This window comes from Glossina fuscipes, unplaced genomic scaffold, assembly GCF_014805625.2.
Source record: "Glossina fuscipes isolate IAEA_lab_2018 unplaced genomic scaffold, Yale_Gfus_2 1, whole genome shotgun sequence".
Taxonomy (NCBI): Eukaryota; Metazoa; Arthropoda; class Insecta; order Diptera; family Glossinidae; genus Glossina; species Glossina fuscipes.
This window is the reverse complement of record NW_023998415.1, coordinates 37,990,548-38,005,756: the sequence shown is the minus strand read 5'-3', so window position 1 is coordinate 38,005,756 and position 15,209 is coordinate 37,990,548. Positions and strand designations below refer to the sequence as shown.

The 15,209-nt window shown below is 33.6% G+C and overlaps 1 protein-coding gene and 1 long non-coding RNA gene across 3 annotated transcripts; both read right to left on the bottom strand.

Annotated features, from left to right (window-relative positions):
* Positions 1–8,050: 8,050 nt before the first annotated feature.
* Positions 8,051–12,702, bottom strand: LOC119631864 (equilibrative nucleoside transporter 4). 2 transcript variants are annotated; one of them, XM_038024399.1, is made up of 4 exons: positions 12,506–12,702; positions 10,491–10,774; positions 10,143–10,429; positions 8,051–10,079 (listed from the first exon to the last, which is right to left on the bottom strand). In XM_038024399.1, exons 1-4 carry the CDS (start codon positions 12,679–12,681, stop codon positions 8,784–8,786), a joined length of 2,043 nt encoding a protein of 680 aa, XP_037880327.1. In that variant the 5' UTR covers positions 12,682–12,702; the 3' UTR covers positions 8,051–8,783. The 2 variants fall into 2 exon arrangements, with proteins under 2 accessions (XP_037880327.1, XP_037880325.1); XM_038024397.1 differs by having other exon boundaries at positions 8,051–10,429.
* Positions 12,703–13,163: 461 nt separating this feature from the next.
* Positions 13,164–13,939, bottom strand: LOC119632303. Its single transcript, XR_005246769.1, has 2 exons — positions 13,625–13,939; positions 13,164–13,507 (listed from the first exon to the last, which is right to left on the bottom strand). It is a non-coding gene; the product is annotated as an uncharacterized LOC119632303 (long non-coding RNA).
* Between the last annotated feature and the right edge of the window lie 1,270 nt (positions 13,940–15,209).

The window sequence follows — 15,209 nt, the reverse complement described above, 5'->3', positions numbered from 1 at the left end:
AATCCATTTGTACATATCTAGTATGATAGCATCATTCGGCAGAAAGACTTGAGAATATAATTTCAAGCCTATACTACGGAACGATTAGGGGTAAACGTTTAAGCAACCGCTTAGCAGTCAATAATACTGAACATAGCTCGATCAGTTTACGAGACAAACTACACTTGGCATTTTCTAGCTAATTTAGTTCAAATACCTACTACTTACTCAGATCGCTCGTATTAGGGCGATTGAATTATAATACATTTAGGTTTTTGCAATGAATCCTGAAAGAGTTGAAGAGCCCGGAATTATATCTACATTGGCCAGGCTTCATGAATAAGATAAGTATTGGTCTAGACGAACGATTAAGGACATAAAAGTTTATCTTTCCTAATAGCAGTGACGCCATTTATTAACTTAACTAGGAAGACAATATCTAAGATAAACCTTCTCTTCTCACGAGAAGCAAAATTTAATGGTAGCAATCTCGCTGGCAAGAAATGACAAATCCCGTTCCGAATTCCCTAGAGTAAAGAGCAGGACTTGCTTCTGAACTGATTCTATTGCCTTAAGATAAAACCTGTGGGAAGAAGACCTCACAACAGACACATATTGCAGTATCATGGCCGATTTTTTCCATCTTTGTACAAGTACTACAGTTGCGCCTCTATAGGCGTATACATTAAAGTTTATACAGCTTTACCTGCTCTAGCTTATAAGTACTGAGCGGAAAGGCAGTCTTTCCACCTTTGGAAAACCTGGTGTTCTTAGTTTACAGGTTACTGTAGGCGTGTCGCTCGACCTAATGTTTTTACTAAATTTGAAGGCAATATCCTTATACCCCAGTAAGACCTGTCAATATATAAATTTTTTTTTTTTTTTTTTTTTTTGTAAGAATGTTTTCATGAGTCCTCCACATGTGGTTAACTTCGATGAACATCTTTCGCATCCATTTAATATCCCTAAATGCTATGTTTTCGCAAATGGTTTTAAAAATGGTCAAATTTTACACCCTACACACTCCGTGTACTAGGAAAATATAAGGTCTGTACGAATGCATGCAAAACCCACAATTACTTAGTTTCGAGTAGACGCTACAGCCAGCAATCGTCGCAAAATACTTTGTAATTTATCCCGCTACTCATAAAAATTTAATTTTTTTTTTTTTTTTTTTTTTAACAGACGTTTTCTTGAATAATGCTGTTCTGTACATGTATCCCTTTTAACTGATTTTTCCCTATTTCAATATTAGAAAAAAAGGCCAAAAGCCAAAATTTTTTAATTCTTCATTTCACTCATTTTTATTTTCCATCGTTCATTATTATCATTATCGTCTTTTTTTTTTTCTATTTACAAATAGAATATTGCGGAATACTTATTAAGTAATTAAAGTAACTTAGTTATTTAGGTTGTCAACTGGTGGTAAAGTTCCGCTCGTAAACTAGTATCCACTGCAGCCGGCCACATCCGTTGGCGCCACCCCTCCGATAACCATAGTCGTGAAGGAAATTCAACCAAACCAAAATGAATCTCGGAAATTGTAAAGATTGAAAGACTGACCTACGGATCCAAGTGGCCCAAGTTTGCTGCTTTGTAGCCACTTGTTCAAAGCGTGTCATTGCTATCTTGAACTCACCTAACTGCTCAACAAAGTTTGAACATTTAAACTTAAATGAGCGTGAACCGAATGAGAATTTTGAAAAAAAATCTTGTACGAGACGATTGAGAACTTTCAAATTAATTCACAATAAAGTCTCTCTACTTCCTTCTTTCCGTCACCGTTTATACCCATCACCGTTTACCCCAAAGAAAGGCAGAAGACGTAAAAGAAAAAAATTCTCAGTGCCCATAATATTGAACGGGCGCAGTTGATTTCTTCTATTTTTCAAATGAAAGTTTTCGCCGTAGAGGCATGTGGGCGTTGCAGGCGTGTCCTTTGAAAAGTTTACGTCAATTCCAAATTCTTTTCAAATTCTTTCATTTTCGCTAACGGGAGAATGTTAAACACAATCAGACTGATGGACAGACGAACAGGCGGAAATGTTTAGATGTATTGCAAATTTGCAATTGGCCACGGATTTGTATATTTTATGGGGTTTTTGAAGCTTGTTTCAGCGTGTTATAAAGATCTTGAAAAAATAATTAGCTTTTGATGCACTATAATATTACGTAGACGTGGTCCATTTGTTCCATTTGTCCCTTTGTGCACAGATGCTACAGTATCGCCCGTAGAAGGTGCGTTCAAATTTTTGTACATTTCGTTGCAATAGTTTATGAGTAATGAGCAAAAACTCAGTTTGCCATTCGTTTTGAAAAACAGAGGTGTTCTCAGTTTACATCGTGCTGTGGACGTGTGCCTCGACCGATTTGGTCCATTTTCAATACCAACTTACGTGCAAGAACTTCCAATATTTCTGGAAAATTTAAAGTTAATAGCTTCAGTTTTGCGACTAGAAGAGTGCCGACAACAGGCACACCGGCAGACAGACTTGGCTAAATCAACTCAGAATTTAACGTTGATCAAGAATATATATATTTTACAGAGTCTTTGAAACTAGCTGCAAAAAAACAAAATGATAAACAAAACATATCATGAGTACGGCTTTTATGAAATGTAATACTCCTCCGAAGAAAATCTATGGTATATATAACACATTAAGTATAAATATTGAACAAAAAAAAAAATCAAAGAAACATTTGTGATCTTTTTTGCGTAATTTATTTGTAGTCTCTTAACGTTTGCTGATTTTATTTTTTTAAATAGCATGTAAGGATTTGTTTGTTTTCTTTTTTTCTTTTGTTAATTTACGTTTTCTAATAATTAGTTTTTACATCTTGATAATTTAACTTATTTAAAATGAAAAGCAAAAAAAACAAAGCTACTCTTTAAACAGAACAAAAAGTAAAATTTAATAAAATAATTTTGGCAAACACTATAAAGATTAATTTTGAATTATTTTGAGAAATTTTATCAAAAATATTTTCTAATATCACACAAAACATTTTTACACAAGTTACAGAAAAATAAGTATACAGTTTGGGCCGAATTTCGAACAATCAACCGTCACATAATATAAAAAAAAATTCAATTTGTGGAACAAAGTTCGACAACGTTAAGGCTATGAAAAAAACCCCAAAAAAAAAAAAACCAAAAAAAAATTCAAACCAACACTCACACGGACAGTGAAAACCCTTCGACCCATCGTCACAGCCATGAGACAGCCATCGTAAGCAAAGTAATGTCATAATTCATGTTTCATGAAAGCATAGCTCAAAAAATCACATCATACTATTGCCAGAGAACCGCAACGAAAGCAAAGATCGGACGGTGTTTTTTTTTTTTTTTTTTTGAAAATTTCCCCTTTCATCGCATCCTTCGTTTGATGAAGCAATTCCCATCGATGTGAAACATTTCCCGTTAAAGAGACTAACAACAATTAATTCGCAACCGATTGATCAAATTGTACGTAAAGCGTTGCCGTCCAATGTCGAAACGGAAAAATAAATAATTAATTAATTGTCTTAAAGCGTTAGGGACGTCAACACCGATTTTTGTTTATTACCAATCAATGGTGAGTATGTCTGCAGAGTGGTGGATTGATTATACGTGTTCTTTCTTATACACGATTTAATGGAATTGTACTTATAATTAAATTACGTTTGTAAATACTCTTTCAACTCTTCTCGTTTATATTATTCTTTGCATTGTAGTTTCCCCCTTCCGTACTTTTTTGATTGCAATACAAAATTGTTTACATTTCTATTTATATATATATATATATTATTCTCTTTTATTATCCAATACCTATCGGGTTAAATATTTTGCAAAATTTATATATTTTTGTTTTAAACTTTAAACAAACACGATCCGCTTGTTCTCTATTTAGATTATGTAGATATATATTATATATATATATATATATAAATATATATATATTTATATCTACAAAGGCATATTTATATACAAATATATATATATATATATATATATAATGTCCATATATATAAAGGTAATTCCATATATATAAAGGTAATTCTGACAAATATACATACATATATATATATATATATATATATATGCACGTTGCAAAATGCCTATTTGAATTGATTGATGGACAGTTGCTTCTATAGTCAATTTGTACTCACCGCCGCAGACCTTACTGTAATATTTCTTTAAGCATTTTGTTCGTTACTGGTACGTTTACACTTGATCCGAATAAGGGCTAAAGTGCTGAAAGTAGTCCTAAAAAACAAATTAAACCGGAAAATAAGGCTCGCTTTAATCTAAAAGAGTAGACAGACATATTGTCGCCTACGTTCTGGACGAAAAATGTGAAAAGACTTGAAAAACCCTTACTCAGCCAACAGGTGTATAATTGAGACTAGAAGAAACTAATTGTATGCATTTCATAGGTTTTGTATTAATATTTTTTTTTTTAAACACACGGCAACTGCATAAGTGCTATATGATGATAAAATTGTGTATTCATTTTTTGGGGAAAAAAAGAAAACGTAGGGACCGATAATAATTGATATGTACAGCTATGTGTTATGTATGTGTATGTATTATTTACTATTATTATTATTATTAATAGTTTCATTTACTCATAAAATAAAAAATTGTAATTGCGTTTAACAGGATTTTTCAAGGAAAAAAAAAATTCATATTTTATTTCATTTTAGCTCTAAGTTTTAATATCACTTCTTCATTTTTATACCTTTAACGAAACAACAACAACAATACACAATAAAAAATATTCACGACTTATGATAAAATTATATAAAAAAAAAAAATAAAATTCAAAATAAAAATAAAAAAATACAATATATAATCAATAGTTTTAACAATTTTTTCATCATCTGAGTATTAAGAATAAAATTTTCATTAAATGATTACATATTCATTCAGTTTATATATTATATATACGGTTTTAGGACCACGTATTATGGAAATAGCCAGACTCTGCTTTTCCCGTTGCTGCGTTAAGCTGTAGAGCTAACCAAACATAAACAAATTAATGATTTATTACCTTAACGGGAAATACATGAAATTTTCCTTCGATTTCTCTACTCACTAAATATTATATATGTTTTCAATACCAAGAACAAAAGAAGCTACATATTCAACCCGCAGCAGCCTGCTTGAGAAATTTCCGACCTTAAGAAAGAGAAAACCACCTTTCAATTGCCAAATTCGACTAAATTTACCAACATAGCCTCTTTTAAGAATAATAGCAATCAGTCCAGCATTTCTCAGTTCGGAACATTCAGTAGGGCTTAAAATAGACCTGGTTTTCATTATATCAATCGATCCAAAGCATTTTTTGAATTGATTTAAATTTGTCTACCCGTCTCTAAGTTTTTTTCTTTTTCGATACATCGACGTATTTCGGCCTCAGATAGGATCATTTTTACAACCACTCCCCGTACAAGACCCCATTTTGATATCCATACATCAAAAAAACTTGTAATTTTTAAAATTTCTCAATAAAAATCGCTGACTAATAGTATTTCGGAATACTAAATGGACGCGGGAAATTTAGATCAGATGAGTTGATGATTTCAAAACTGTCCTATATAATCGTCCGTTATAAGGACAAACGGTCCACTTTATAATATTTTACAATGAGAAGCGGTTTGATATAAAACACAACTGTACCAAATTTGGATCGTGTACGTTTATTTTTTGTATCCCGTTCCTCTCGTGCAAAGTGACCATTTCACAAATCGAAGCAACCGAGTAGCTTATAACGCAAATAGGCGAAATATATTAAGGTCTTTAACATGAAGATTAATTTTTTTAAATCTGGACTAAGTCAGTCCATATTTTAAATTCACTTCGATACTTTGAAAGTCTCCCATCCAAGGTACGCCCCTCCCTGAGAATATAGTATGGTTTTTGGTGTTTTATTACGAAAATAAATTAAGAATTGCGTTAGACGATATGGTGCTGGGTGTTTGCTAGTCGGCCTTGACCGTTTATAATGTTTTTACTTATATACAAAACGATTTATCGATATGCTCGAAATATCCATCCATTTCTAGTTTATCATTTAATCCAAATCGTTTCTCTTGAAACATTCTTTTGAGATTTTTCAACACATAATAGTCCACGTTAGCTAGGTTTACGGAGCATAGCGGCGGAGTAATAAATTAAGCTTCCATTTATAAAATCTTGCTCTTATAAAAATTGACTCGTCCTCGTTCAGTTCTTTTATTCAACTGTGAGCAAAAGCGACATCCAATGAGCGATCAGCTCTCTTATGCCTGATTTCTGATTCAATAAGTCACAAACACGTTTTTTGAATATGACCCCAGCATCTGCCCTTCCATAAACTCTAATTCAACGACCGTTCAGCACTATTTGTTCAATTTGATCAACGTTTGGCCAATTCAGGTCAGTTAGCTAAAATGTATGTTAGGAAAGATATCTGCAATTGGCAAAGAAAAATAAGGGAAACACTACAGTGTGTCTCTGCTAACCATTACACATTCTACGACACCCTACATTCATTCACATAATAAAAACAGGCGTTGTATGGGAGGTGATCGAAAAAGTTTTGCGATTCGAAACAATTCGTTTGCAATGGCGTTCGTCTTTGGACAGACAGGGGAAATGACGGACAGACAACCTCACTACAATAAAAGGTGGGTCTATTTCAATTCCTTCTGGGTGGTGCATACATCTGCACACACTTAATATATTATTGTAATACAAGTAATGTAGGGTTTAATGAATCATATATTCATACAAATTTTTTCTCGTCCATTAGCTGCAGTACGATTATCGGCACCAGTCTCGAGCCAGTCGTCCACATACTTTTCGTAGATTAATTGACCTGCAACTATCATATGCTTTAGCGAATTTTCTCTTATCCCTGCAATTGACCCGTTGAACGGTTTCCTTAATCCCATTCCTGATAAAATGCGACACTTATTACATTGCATTGATTGAGATATTTCAGAACTGGTCGCGCGAAAGATTTAAAAGACATTCCTTTATCTTCTCAGCCAACGCTCAAATGAATTTTCAAGCATCATCTACTCGATTTTATTGATATTTCATCAACAGCCATCTCCCAGATTTACCCAAATGCTTGCCACTACTTATAGACGACGTTTGTTTGAACATGCACGATTACATATTTTAAACAAAAGTATTACCACTAAAGGCGCAAAAAACACTGAAGAGTGCAAGTAAGAAAACAACAGATTCGCATTCAAATTGCCGTTAATTGAGCTAACCGATGCTAGCAACTATACATAGGAAAATTGTGCCGATATACCTTACGAGTATACAGTAATTAGGCATGGTTAATGTGAGCATCGGAGCCATGCTCATCTCGTCTGCCACAATAACAATTATCCAGTTTGTTTAAAAAACCAAATTCAATCTTTCTTTCTTTCTTTCTTTCTTCTTCGTTTGCTTTAAGTGCTTGCCATGCATTAGATGTTGTATGAAAATTCATCTAATTCGAAACATCGAATTGCTTGCAATTTGGAATAAGCATATAACTGAAAACTTATCGTTTAATCAATCTTTTGAGACGTGTAACCACTACTGCACTCTCTTTACGCGAATCTAAAGACGAAAGTTAAAAGGCGTATTTGCTGTAAACGTATTTCATAAATTTCTATAAGATATTTTTCGCTAGAAAATTATTGAAAATTATCTCAACAACGTATACATATATATATATATATTGAGAAATTCGATATCTGCAAAATACAATAAAATCTTCTTGCTTCGAATTCGAACAAAGACGGACATATAAATCGATATTATTTCACCTTAGACAATTTGAGCAATTTCTTAAAAATTTAAAAAAAAAACTTTTAAGGACCAGCTCCTCAACTTAACTAGAGAGAAAAAGAGAGAGACAGAGCGAGAGAGAGAGAGAGAGAGAGAGAGAGAGAGATACAGAGAGAGGATGAGAGAGAGGCAAAAATAGTCGATTAGCAAAATAATCGACAAATATAAATAAGCAAATGAGATAATTGTTTACTTTGTAAAGTATATTAAAAATTTTGTACACATTAAGTAAATAGATCATCTGTCCGCAAACGCTATAATAAGAATGTGCAAAGTACTCTTACCAAACTCTTTCGAACTTATATAATATGTACATAATTAAAAAGAGTGACCTCATATCAGACTTATACTTTAATACTAAAATACGATACAAAAACAAAAGAAAAACTCCTTTTTTCCGTTCTAAATAAAAGATACTGAGAGAAATTCAAGCAGTTTAATGCAGTGAAAGAATAAGTCTTTTCGAAAAATCCCACTTGTCCATGATATAAGTGAACGTTTCATTTACACATGCAATTTAACTCGTTCTCATTGTCATTTCTGTTTCCTTTTCTTCTTCATTTTTTTTTTTTTATCGGTTTTTGATTTTGGATATTGAACTTTAAAAAAATATAAGAACATTTTTATAATTTCTCTATTCCATTAGTCAACGTAACAAATTTAATGACTCTTAGCTCAAATACTCCTACTCCTACTCCTACTCATATTCCTATTCCTAGTTCATTTTAGACGATCGTAATAAAAAATGTTCCTTAGCTTAACAAAAATTTTTGACGTACGTCCACTAAATCAGTCTTTACTTAAATTACCGTTTGTATTATAGCGTTCGTACGTTTATATTATCCTTTATGTGATGGCACACACAAGTCACTTATATAATATTAGTTGATCAATCTGGCACTCTTTTAGAAAATTCAACTAACATTTACTGCTTTCTTGCTCATTATTTGTTCTCTCAGTACGCTTTGCTTACTCTAATTTTAAAAATCTAAACTTGTTCCATCAGTTCCATAGAATTTTGAGGATCTGGCGTACTACTAACACTGCCGCTTATTAATTCCGCACTCATTTCACTGAGTGTAGTGACAGCTGTCAAAATATTTGAAACAACTGTACTAACCATGTCTGGAAGAGTTGATACTGTGGCCGCCACAGTCGAAACAGCCGCCGCTGTGGCCGCTGTTGAAGTTACATTAGCAGATGGAGGACTTGGAGTTATAGTTATTATTGCTGCGGCCGTGGTTGTTGCTGTTACTAAATTAGTTAACGGTGCTAACGAAAATGTGCTAGTACCTTCTGTAGTCGTTGGTAAATAGCTGGTGGTACTTGTCATCAGCGTTGTTGCCAACGTAGAGGTGACATTAGAACTTATGGTCGGTGTTACCGTACTAGTAATTATTTGTTGATGTACAATTGTTGGACCAATTATGTATGGATACTTGGGGCATGGATTGTTAAGTTGAGCACCCAGCATTGATTCAAATACATAACCGATCAAGGAACCGGCAGTTAAGCCGACATTATAGGAGAGCGTCATCATGTTACCTGTAACTTCCTTAAGAGTGCCTGGCACTTTAGCAGGAGCCAACATCATAGGTAGACTGCCAGCCAAACCATTACTTACCCCCAATGCAATTGTAAATATGAAGGCTGACGTTTCTCCCGAGATTACTGGCTGATGGCGAGGAGCACAACATAATAAAAGCAAAGGAACCAAAACAATCCGGAGACCTGACATCAAAATTAATTGCCTACGAGACCAAGGGTATGGTAAACCAGCCAATATCTTTCCAATAACATCCGCAGTATTAAATGTAAACATTAATAAGACCGGCAGCCAATTACCCAAACTGCAAGATATAATCTCGGATTCGATGCCCGGATACAGTGATAAGGTTACACAATAAGCTAAGGCAATACACACCATGTATGGGTAAATTGATTGGGCCACTTGCCAACGTGAGGCAAATCCATTTTTCAAATCGCTAAGTTTGCCTGGTGTACAAGTTCCCGGGGTTAGGACATGTTCCACTTTAAACACTACCGTTGTGGGAGTAGTGGGCTCTTGAGGAGTGCTTGGTATATCCGGAAGATTATTAAGACCTTCGATTACGCTCTCGCCAGCTGACGGATTAGAAAGCTCATAGACCGGATTGCTAAAACTTAATGCCGTGTTAGTGTTGGTTGTGTTGTTCACTTTCGTCGGCTTCGCATCGGTTGGACTGGTGGGCTCCAACGATAAGACCCCATATTTAGCGGTAGGTGTACTACCTTCCAATTCATTCTGGAAAGTTAATGAAAAAAACTTGAAATTACACGAATAAAAACAATGAAAACTTCTACTTACTAAGCGATCTTCATCAGGTCGCAAGACTATCTTAGCGCACGCCTTCATGTGATACCGCACAAAAGGCGAATTCAGAGTAGCCAAGTGCAATATATAACTTAAGAGGATATAAAAAGTGGAGGTTAAGAAAAATATGACCGTCGACCATCGATCACTCTGTATCAAGAGTTTCGTGGCCACACGATTCGAGGACACCAAAAATCCAGCCACACTTTCACCCGCCATAACAGCTTGCGTATATTGCTTGGGTAGCATACTCGCAAATCCATAGAAGCTCGATTGTTGCACTAAATATAAGAGAAAAATAAGAACTGACCTTTTGTTGACATAATAATATTAATAAATTACCAGTGCATCCTACTGCCACCAATGATACAGCTGCCAAATTTACTGAATACGCTGTATTGCTAGTAAACATATGCCAGGCCACCTCGCAAACCGCCACAAAGATTAATGTTGTAAACGATACAATATATCCGAACATAACACGCACTCGAAACGGTGCCAACGATAAAAAAACGTTATTCAATAGCACTGTCGCAAATGCCACCAAAATATACGTCATCGACATGTCCAAGGCCACCGAACGTCCTGGGAAACGTGACTGCCAATAGTCAGCAGCAATTATAAAACTGAAAACCGGAAGCGTGGTAATTAAAGTAAGTATTTGTTAAAGGAGTGACTGAAATCAATTTCAAATGCTTTTCTTGCAATCAACCAAGTCAGCCAAGTCAGATATATTCGATATTAGAGAAATTATCAGATATGACCCGATGAAACGGAAAAACGGTATAACAGAGAAAGACTTAAAGAATTAACAGCCAATAATTAGTCCTTATTCCAGAGAGCTATCATGCAAATCTAAATTTTTTACACTCATTATTTATGAATTGACGATATATACTTTAACGTGAAGCTCTACTAACGCAACTCTAAAAGACCTTCGTGATATGCGGCAAAATAGATACCTTACACAATCGGATTGGATTAAGTCAAAAATGCTAACCATACATAGTTTACGTAGTTTATTACATAAGGAAAAAATTCATGGCGCCTTTTTTTTTTTTCAATATCGATAACACTGACCCCTTGTCAAACCTGATAAATTTCGATATTATAGCACTTATGAAAGGTGACAATAATTAATAGATAGATAATTGAAAAACAAATAAGAACGTTATAGTCGGGCAACGCCGCACAACGGTACGGTTAAATATAGTTTCTCGTCATTCGCTTCGATAGGAGTGCACCAAAAATTACACATTATTTTAATACGGAGGCGTACTTTTGATGAAAGCATAATGAAAGATTACCAAAACAACATATGGCGTGATACAAATTTAGCAAACTTAACTGGCTACCTAAAAACTGTATTTTTCAGTCCCCATCATAAAAAACACGAAAATAGACTTTCCCTATACATAAGGACCCCTGCATGGGTTAGGATCTATAAAATATATCTCTTTAATCCAAATTCCTAGCGTTCATTTTTATGCTAAATTGCTGCCACTACGGAGCTGAAAGGCTTACTTTTCATGAGAAATCTTACATGGACTGTTGTCCAAAAAATAGATCCATGTGGGTCAAATTTGATCAAATTACTGCAATAAACAAATTTTCATCATAATATGTTAACAATTACGCTTTCTTGACAAATAAGGGTTTATATTTCTTAAGAATCCTTCTACACAATGGTATCCAAAAAATAGACTTACGTAATCCAATTTCGATACGATTGATGTTTTTGTCAATTTATTCTTATTATAGGGGTTCAAAAAATGTCCCCGGCCGAACTAAATTTTTCGAAAAATTTCTTAAATTGCAATTTTATGATGTGTGATCGAAAAAGTGGACCGATTCAAACAATTTTTAATAACGTTTGTCCTTGACTCACAGCACGTCAGAGTACCAAATTTTGTCGAAACATCTTAAAAATTGTCAAGTGTAGGTTGAACAAAAGTATACATGGGCAGACGGACGGAGAGACTTAAAATTATTTTCTGTCTAAATCGGTATAATAAAAGGTGGATCTATCTTAAGACGTTGCGGATGTTACATACGTGCGAACAAACTTAATATACCCTCTTTCACAAGTGGTGTAGAGCATAAAAAAGGGTTAAACGTACTCGGCTACGGCATACATTTAAATAATCAATGAACTTAATTACGTTCTCGTCATAAACAACACCAGACGTTACACCAAAATGTTAGCCGATCTATTTATCCTAATCAATTCTCACATGCACACGCAAACGTAGGCACATATTAATAAACATAATGCACGTAAATATATAGCCGCATGTATATATTCATATATATATATATATATATATATATATATAAGCTTTGCTTACTCTGCTCACCTATTATAGGGCAAAACAAATCCAATACCAGCTGCCAACAAAGCGATATATACTAAATGCTTTTGATCTTTAGGTGCACGAACATCACTTTCCGGACTGTCCATTGGTTCATGACGTATACCCGATGAACTTCGACCTTCAAGCGGCTCATAGTTGGTTGCTTGAGTAGAGTCCATTATATATACATATATACATATATATATATATATATATATTGATATATATATTGTTATATATATATATATATATATATATTGTAATTTGTTATCAGTAGTAATGTTATTATTATTTTTGGTTTCAGTTGGTTTGTTTATTTTCTAATAGATTTCCTTTCTCAAATTAATAATAACCGGTTTTCGTTTTTCTTCTCTCTCTGATTTGTGTATGTTTATATAAATGTATATATATTGCACGAGAAATATACTATCGTTATAAGCAATTTATATATATATATGAGTGGGTGTAGGTGCATATGCATTATACGCTTTCCTACTTGTGCTAATAACACCGTATGCAAACAAGGAGATTCCTGATAGTCTTTTATTGACTTATTATTATATTGAAACGCAACTATAGACGACGTGGCGCTGTTTTTTTGTTTCCTTAATACATACGTATTCATTCGTTTGCTGTTGCTTTTGTTTTTTTTTGTCTTGTGTTTTTTTTTTTTTTTTTTTGTATTTCTTTTATCGCTACATAGGTGAAGACCAATAGGTCTCTGTATCTGATAGGCTTTCTGCCTGTGGCTGTGTTTAAACACAATATCAAATTATGTAAATTTGTAATTAAATCGGTTCTTCTTTTTGACAAATTATTTATTGATTTTTCTTATTTTTCAAATTTTTTGCATTTTAAATTCAATTCTTAATACAAAAATCAATAAATTTTTCGCTTATGTTTATGTTATTCGAATTTCTTACACTTTATATTGTTAATGCTTAAATCTTAAAAGATTGCCTCTTGGGCATTTTGCTCTTTCTGCTGGCGTTGTAAGAGGCGTTTCTATGTTTTGCAAATAACACTTTCACAATTTATTCATATTCAACTTTTATTCGGAAGCATAGAAAAAAAAAAAAAAGAAAAAGGAAAAAAAGAAGAATTAGAAATGCAATCACTTACACTTTTCATTATCATTCAAATTTTTCGAATAAAGTAAAAATACGCGAAGACACAAATTTCGTTATTAATTACAAATAATTTTCATTATCGTTTTCATTAATAATTAATTGTTCACTTAATTTTTACATTTCAAATGAATGCCTCTTATAAAATTTATGAAAATTTTCGCTTAACTTATCCGTTCTTTTGCTTAATACAATATTCACCTTTTTTCTAATCAGTTCGTAGCAAAAATCTATTTTTGTAAAGTGCGCATGTTTTCCGGAGGAAAGAAAATTAAAAGAATTGATTTTCCTTAAAGTCTTTCACAAAATCGTGCTCTCAATTGCAGGCTCTTTCTGCTTTCTTTCTCTCTCTCTCTCTGTCTCTCTCTCTCTCCCTTTCTCTCTCTCTTTATATATATTTTTGTCTCTTTCATTTTTTTATTTCAATCTCGTGAGTTTTGAAAAAATTTCTTTATTCGTTGTTGTTGTTATTCAATGCGAAAGATTTGTACTGAATCGAAGGCATCCTAACGTTTATTTAATCACCGTGCAAAGGGGAATCGATATAGCCATGTTTGCTTGCTGACCTTGTCTTTGCTGAAATGACGGCTTAGCCTGTCTACAGAAGTAGACTTGGTCTGAAAGACTACGACATTTGAATCTTCTTCGGTAAAATTCAGAAATAATCAGAATCGATCAATAGCTTCGAACCATCAACAAGAAAAACTTGAGAAAATTATACGGAGAGTATACCTGTATCCTTGCTTGCCGTGGCTCGACTATCAGGACAATTATAAAAAATTTAAATCGGCATTGCACCCATACAAGTGAAAAAACAAAAAAGTAACTTGTTTGTCATTCTAGATTAAAAAACACTTTTTAACAAGCGATGTATTCGCTTGTCGGCAAAGTTATGCTCGTTACATATGCGTTACATGTGCGGTACTAAAAATTGCACCCGAATGTAATGAAATGAAAAAGAAAAAAAAAGAACAAGTCCTGATATATAAACAACTTTTTCTATTTTTGTTCAGGTACTATAAAATCGTCTATAGAATATACGCGGAGGTTTTGTCGTTACATAGGATACCGGTAATGGACAAAAAGATCTTGCAGATGCAGAGTTGTTCTCAGTTTAGAATATTCTAGAAGCGTGTCCTTTAGCTAATTTCGTTCATTTCCAATATCAATTTGCCAGCGACAACTTTCAATGTTTTAGAAGAAATTTGAACACATTAGCTTCAATTTTGCGTTCCAGACATTTTGCGCATGATTCAAAGTATTATGCTCATCAAGAACTTTATGGGGTCTCTAAAGCTCCTCTGGGCGTTGAAAATGTTTTGATAAAATCTTAAAGCACTAGCATCTGAGGCTATCGGCTTTATTGAAAATTCTACTGTACTTGAAATATAAACCCACGACTATTGAGTTGTAAGCCCAGGTCCCTCGCCTACTGGGCTCCATTCAGGATAGGTAGTATAATATTGAAAGAAGTTTCATTGTAAATTGATTGGTTCTCACTAAGTACACACCCAAGTTTCTACCCGAGTACTAAGAAACAACAAATTCTTTTCATTTTCATAACATTCTAAATCCTTTCA